At 36.7% G+C, this 7,840-nt stretch overlaps 1 protein-coding gene across 1 annotated transcript; it reads left to right on the top strand.

Annotated features, from left to right (window-relative positions):
• Positions 1-5,006: 5,006 nt before the first annotated feature.
• Positions 5,007-6,290, top strand: LOC142974881 (uncharacterized). The gene has a single exon (XM_076117451.1). The coding sequence runs from the start codon at positions 5,007-5,009 to the stop codon at positions 6,288-6,290; it is 1,284 nt and encodes a 427-aa protein (XP_075973566.1).
• Positions 6,291-7,840: the final 1,550 nt, after the last annotated feature.

Genomic DNA, 7,840 nt, shown 5'->3' with positions numbered 1-7,840 from the left:
AGTTATTATCGGGCCCAAAATTTCCGTTCCCAATGAAAATATGGTTAATACCGTTGGAATAGGTACCCAGAATAAATTAGGGTAACGGGCCTTAAAGCTGGCCTTTCAGTTTAGGTATGTATTCGTATAATCACAGAGATTAAATTTGACTGGAATATTCAGGAGGATTAACATTGTACAGTCGAAGGAAAAAATATGTACAGATTGTTACATTTTAACAGATTTTCATCGAAGAAAATAATAAAATTAAAACTGTCTTTTTTAACCTTAAACCACTTTTACAGCCTCTAGTTTATTGTTGACTATATTATTATTGAAATTTTCAAACAAAAATGTACAATAACAATGAGAAAGTGAAGGTTTATTTTGCTGCACATTTAGCGCTGTGGTTAACGTAGTCACCTTGCTTTAATAACCTTAGTACAGTGTGAAACTCGAATGCATCCCAGGACCAATATTAGTGTAAGAGCGCGAGTATCTGTTCTAAGGCTGGATGTAAATTTCGTAAATTTTGCCATATCGTGGCTCTGCGTAGCTTAGAACCAAATGACCCAGTTCGAGATTTTCCAACACATTTATTTATTTTGCTCATGACTGTACGTCCCAAAGATGTATTTTTATTATAATACCAATAAAAGAGGAAAAATGGTGTAAACAAGAACGTAAATATATTTGCCACGGTGTTTGTGTTGAGCTTGTATTTTTCTGTTAATAACTTCGTTAATTGTTTTTCCCCAGTCCGTAGCTTGGGACAATCAGAACGGATTGTAATTTGTTTTGTAAACGAGTGAAAATATTGTTTTTGGATATACTGTGACTTTTTAGGTGAAACTTGATTATTTTGGAATTTATACCTCATTATTTGAATTCGAATCTATAGTTATCTTTAGTCTATATTAAGGTTAAATGCAAAGGGATGTTTGAAGGTATATTTTTTACGTAATAACTCAAGAACTACTGAACAATGTGTTTTGAAACTTAGCAATGTCGAATCTTGTGCATCAGAATACGATATACGTAATAAAAATACTAGCATTACCCTAGGATTTGTCCGTGCCATAGGAGGGAAGGAGAATTCTCGTATTATCATGTAAATTATTGACAGTTTTTACAATGACAAATCATATTATGGACTTCTACATCTGTCATAATATAATTATTTATGACAATCAAGATTTATTGTTTAACAAAATATTTATTATCATTATTTACGACTTTCCTTTGTAAAAGCCAAACAATATTCGACAATAGACTGGCGCCAATATTTCAAGTTTTTGACTATAAATTAAATTATCATAATACAGACAATCGGAAGGATACCATCAACATATGCTAAAAAATAAAAAATAATAAATTTATAAAATTAAACTATTATATTTATTTAATTAAATATAATAGTTTAATTTGTGAGATACGCTTAATACCATATATTATATTAAGTTGTTATATTTTAGACGTTTCAACAATAATTCTGGAAATTAGACACTGAATTTTCCGAGTTCCACAGAACATGAATAAAACAATTTTAGTTTTGGTTCAAACCAGGGTGAATTTTAGTGTCAATTTATAAGACAAAACCCAATAAAATTACTGAATGAACCAGTTGCCGCAATAGAATAAGTAAGTTACTATCCTCATAAATCAATAACATAGAAGGTATCAGTGTTGCCAACTCTACGTCTTTTTACGTAGATCTACGTATTTTAAGCCTTCCACGCAAACCTACGAACTTTAGTCCCAGAATCTACGTATTTTCTATCAAAATTATTCAATTGCAAAATAACATATCCCGTTGTTAGACTGAATGGGCATTATTTTTGTTACTTTCGTAAAAAAAAGTTAATAAACGTTCCGTTTTATACTAGCGCATACTCGCCTCGCCTCGCCACTCAACTTATTATTACCTATGCCATTCATTCTAAAAACAGTGTCAGTCATCAGTCAATTCAAAAGAACTGAGACTCATGTGACTGTGTAAAACGAAACGTCTTGGCGTCTTGTCTGCGGTGTCTGCCGTAAATAAAACGGTAAAAGTGAATCTTAACCTAAAAATATTTCGAACTAAGATATCGAAGGTGTTTTTTAGTTTATCTGAAAATGATAATAAAAATTGAATAATTTAAATAAATCGATGACCCTGAAAGTAGCGAACTTTTTTAAATTATCTGTAAGTGGTGGTTTCACATGTAGAATGTAGATATTGTAAAAACTAACCGGCTACTGGAATATTTATTTATTTTTTATTTTTTTTTGTTCACGGAGATATCTCTCTAACCAGTTTTATCTATCTGCTGTCTGACTGCAACTTTTAGGGTCTTATGAATTGTCGTTTTATTCACTTTTACCTACCCTACTGTCTTAATTTCAATCAAAAAAAAAAGTACGTAGATCTACGTATTTCTCATATGGAAATTTTACTATTTCTACGTAATTTTCTAATCTGGCCTACGCCTTTTTCAAAATCCAAGTTGGCAACACTGGAAGGTATTACAATATTTTTACAAATATAAAAGTAACGCAACTGAACTTAGCTTATCCTCGTAAAAGAGAATATATTCCTTTGACTACCAATCAAATGTTACACATGCATCAAAAACTGCAAGGGCTTTACTCGGCTGTGGCTACTCGTACGTTCATACAAATCGCATCTAGCCATCAGCTTATATTACTCTCTACTGTGTCACACAAGTCAACAATTTCAAAATTTTATCTCCGAGCACTATGCAATTCAAATTTTGCGGTGTCCGGCGTGATGTCATGTCGTTGCATATTTTGGAGTGGGCAAAAAATATGCACAAAAATGTGTGCATGATAATTCAACGTTAAAACAGTTTTCCTAAAAGATAAAATTGGAAAGCACTTTCGCAATTAAACAAGTGGGCTTAAAAAACTGGTTGAAAATTCTTCGGCTTTATTTAAACACGCTGTTTTGTCAGTTACTCATGGGTGATACTATACCAAAATCAGATGTTTTGCACCAAAATCTACAATGCTGGCCTAAGATACCAGTGCTTTACTCTTTCCTTCATTCTTTACTTTTTAAGCTGTAAAATATCTTCGACATGTCACTGCAGCACTAGAGATAGCAACGATTACTATACAACTTAAGCACAAGTTGCCGTAGTATAAAGCAAACAATCGATGGAGTAACGACGGTACACGGTGGAGTGATCTACCAATCAGGCTATCGAAGCGCTATAGTCTTCGGCGTGGAATACAACACTATTATTTTCAAACAAAAAACAGTTTCTATCTTTACGATGGTTACATCATCGCTCATTGTTTGGTGGCACATTAAACTAGCTTCAACACTACTGGCTAGCCACAACTTTTAAGGTTTAAAAGTTTTTAATCTTCTTTTATCCTGTTCATTTAGGTCCCAAACACTTAAAATCGCGTTACGCAAAAAGCCTAAAACACTCAACATAAAAACCAAGCAGCTTAACTTCAAACGTATAAATTGGGAACCGACAAAACGCCTCATTCAGTTTACTCTTTACAAAACGTACGGCCAAATTAAAATGCTACATTCCAAAAGGCACTGACCGACTAATCTATACTAAGCACATAAGCCCTGATGGAACTAAGCGTGGGAAGATCAGCCCTGTTAATTCAAAATACGTTGGCATTAAGTGCTTCGTTTAAATAGGTCGATATACGTTGACTTGTTATGTTTACGGAGATGAAAGGACTTTGACTGCGAGTTGGGAATGTAACGCGTGCAAATATATTATACGGTACGTGTATGACAAATGGCATTGTTGGAAACAGTTTTGGTTGTATAACTTTATGAGTGCAGTCGTAACGGTATAAGACATCGATCTTGTTAGAATAAGATAAACAACAGTTTGTAAGCAACTTTATTCGGTAACTCTCTAGTTTACAAAGACAAGGTTACTACTATTTTATTCTGTTACCATTATTTTTAACTTACGACAATTCAGTTTTTTTTTTTTTAATTTTTTTGTTACGGCTTTTTAAAAGTCACATAAATTTTATTTAAAAAACGGGGACAAGTTGTTACAAGGCCCGAAATGACTAATTTAGAATCACACAAATACTTATTTCGCGTGGAAATAAAATCCGGCATGGCGTTCACTAAGCCACTGACATTTAATAGTTCCAATACTATACCAACTAACCAAAAACTACAGCTCATAAAATACCTTTCAATCGTAGCCACCCCTCTCATCCATCACGCAACTTTTCTTTATTTATACCGTAACACCATGAACAAGGATAACACCATACACAAACAAATGGTCGTATAAAAATCCCCCTGCGGTCGAAACTTTTGTAACACTCAAGATTCCGTGTCACTGTAATTTGAACACAATGGAACCGCCGTTTCCGTCTTTCCCAACATCCCGGACCACTACTACGATATACTGTAATACAGTGGCTGTATTAAAACACTTACAATTTAAAATTAAAATTGCGCAATCGCCACGTCATAATATACTATATGGCTTTACATAATTTCAGAATGTATTATAATACTGTTAATTACAAAATTTGTATGTTGAGTTATTACTTAATAAATAAAATAATATTGAACGATTTTTAAGTTAGAAGAAAATTTGCACGAATTTGAAATTCAGGATAAGGTACCTAACAAAGCCGCAGATGTTAGCATGACTTGTAAAACATAACTACAGTAGTTACGAAATATTTTTCAAACCACTAGTAGTGGTACAAAGGTAATAAATTAAAGGTCTAATCCTGTGCTTGTCGCGAGAAGTCGTCTCAATGAATCAGTCTCCTTGCCTTTGTAGATGAACGAACGAATTCCACTAACTAAAGCAATGTTAGCCTTTTACATTCACTCAGTTTTATCCACTCGGAATTTATTGCTTGGAGTCTTATTGATTGACAGCTGAAGGTTTTTGGAACTCAGCTTATCTTGACATACTTACGTATGTATGTTAATCATTGGAATTAAATATTTTATTTTATGGGATAGTCAGGACGCGCACGCGCTGTCGCACGGACGCGCGAGACCAACCATGGCCTCTAAATTGTTGAAATGTTCGAGTTGCAATATAGTTATAAACGAGATTCTAGCCTTCGTTAGTAATAAAATTGATGTGATGAACGAGGAGAGCATTAGTCAAATTTGTGTGAGTGCATTTTCTGACGAAGACATTCATAGTGCTAAAATTCTTCTGTGCGAATCTCTACCTACAGAGAAGCGTAAGAAAATAAGAAAGAGAGATGGAAAGAAGATCCGTGAAATAGATGACATCATCTGCATGCTGAAGGAGTCTGATCCTGAAATTTTACCGGTTTTTGTAGCCCGCGACCTGCATAAGCTCCCGCCGGTACTTTTTGATCATGTCGACGTTACCCGGATTTTAAAGGATTTGACGCGTATGCAGCAAGAGATGAATCAAATCAAAGAACAATATGTCACTAAGGATGACCTAGATACCGTTAAGTCTGACCTTGAAAACCTAAAAAAGGCATCAATAGTGAACAACTTTGGAAGTACCCCCCGGAATGTCAATGTGAAGAGAGGTGGCTTTTTATTGCTGGACAGTCATGACGATTATTGCAGTGGTCCCAGAGGACTTACATACGTGGGCGCTGAGCATGACACTCCGTGCACGGAGCCAAGCGAAGTACGAGCAGACACCAATTATCGTGATATCGCGCAAACTTTTTCCAAAAGTGAGGGTGTACAGAAAAATTGCGGTGAGACTAACGTAATGGGCGAGACAAGTAGTCGCCTTACGGCGGTCGGTGGCTCGTCCGAGCCAATGACTCATACGCAATCAGCTGCGATCGTTGCAACTAGTGAGGTGGGACACACGGCCGTTTCGAGCGTAAACGATGACGTGCGCGATAAGAACAAATCTTTAGCCGATATTGTGCGCGATGGTGAATGGAAAATGCCCAAAGAAGACAAGGAATGGACCCTAGTGCAAAGAAGACGTCTACAGAACCGCTTTGTCGCAAAAAGAGGAAAGGCAGTTTTGAACCCAGAAGCGAGTTTTAAAGCGGCCGTCACTAGTATTCCTATTTACATATACAATATTGCTAAGGGCGTGCCCGAATGTGACATTCTCAGTTATATTGCGAGTAAAACTGATGTTACTGTGCATCTAGAAAAAATGCATATGAAGACACCAAAATCGTATGATGCGTATAAAGTATTAGTACCTAAGCATAAATTAGAGACTTTTCTAAATGATGAATTCTGGCCAGAAGGCGTCGCATACCGGCGCTTTGTTGACTTCAAGATAAGAAGTAATGGTATAACAAGCGGGGAAAAATTTGTACGTGTGTAGTCCAACTTTCCTTATGAATAATTACGCCAAACTAGTAACATTTAACTGTAAAAATATTGTAAGATCCGTGGAATGTGTAAGAAAAATATGCGAAACAGCTGACATAATAGCACTTCAGGAAACGTGGCTATTGCCGCATGATATTCCATTCCTGGGCAGCATCAGCGATAATTTCGCGTTCACTGGCAAGTCTGCCGTGGACACTTCGGCCGGTGTCCTCCGCGGCCGACCATATGGAGGCGTGGCAATACTATGGAGGAAGTCTGTGTTTCCTTCAGTGTCTGTGTTGCAGTGTAGTAGTAATCGCATAGCAGCTATTAAGATTGCGATACGTGAACGTTCTATGCTAATTATATCTGTGTATATGCCTACGGACTCAAAAGACAACTTGATCGAGTTTACGGAGTGTCTTGGCGAAATAAACTCTATAATTGAAAATAGTGATGTGGAATCTGTGTATGTGCTGGGAGATTTCAACGCGCACCCGGGTGAGTTATTCGCTAATCAACTTTTAGACTTCTGTGCGGAACAGTCATGGGCGTGCGTTGATTTTGATATGTTACCGAACGATTCACACACTTTTGTTAGTGAGGCACACGGGTGCCGCCGGTGGCTCGATCACTGCGTGGTCTCGAGCGCCGCGCGCGCAACTATCGATCACGTGACTATATTGTACGATACGTACTGGTCTGATCACTATCCTATGCAGTTAACTTGTAATTTAAATTTGATAAAGCCTAAAATTATAATGAATAGTTTTTGTAAAAATAAAGTAATATGGGGTGAAAGGCAGGCGTGTCAAATAGAGACTTATTATAATTTTTGTCATACAAACTTAAGGGATATCGACTTTCCAGTGGAATTTGCTACTTGTGCTGATAAAATGTGTAACTGTACAAACCATAAATCATTAATTAATGATATGTATAAAAGTATTGTGCGTGTACTGTCTGAGGGCGCGAAATATTCATACAGCGCGGCTTCAAATCCTGGGAGGGGTAAACACATAATAGGCTGGAATAGACACGTGAGAGAGGCTCACGGTAAGGCTCGACAATGTTATCAGAATTGGTTATTGTATGGGAAACCTAGCTCTGGATGGTTATACAATGAAATGACAGAGTCTAGGCGAGCGTTCAAGTTAAAATTGAAATGGTGTCAAAATAACCAAGAAAAAATTAAAATGGATATCATAGCTCAACACCATTCCAATAATAACTTTAATAAATTTTGGAAATCAACAAATAAATTGAATTTGAAGCCAAGCCGACCCGTGAGCGTCGATGGAGTTCACAATCCGGACGACATCGCGAGATTATTTCAGCACCATTTTCGAGTTGAACCGTTTTTGAGGCCTGCGCAATCGGATCTGTTGTCGGTGTCCGGTGTTGGGGCTACGTCTGGAGATATCAATGTAAGGTTTACTGCAAAAGATATAGCTTTGGTCATAAATTGTATGAAAAGAGGAAAGTCTCCAGGTCATGATAGCCTCAGCATTGAGCACCTGCGACACGTTGGGCCACACTTGCCAAGGGTTCTAGCTTTGTTAT

The sequence above is a fragment of the Anticarsia gemmatalis genome, chromosome 8, assembly GCF_050436995.1.
Source record: "Anticarsia gemmatalis isolate Benzon Research Colony breed Stoneville strain chromosome 8, ilAntGemm2 primary, whole genome shotgun sequence".
In the NCBI taxonomy this organism is placed as follows: domain Eukaryota; kingdom Metazoa; phylum Arthropoda; class Insecta; order Lepidoptera; family Erebidae; genus Anticarsia; species Anticarsia gemmatalis.
Note: the sequence above shows the minus strand (reverse complement) of the source record. Positions and strands in the feature narration are given on the sequence as shown.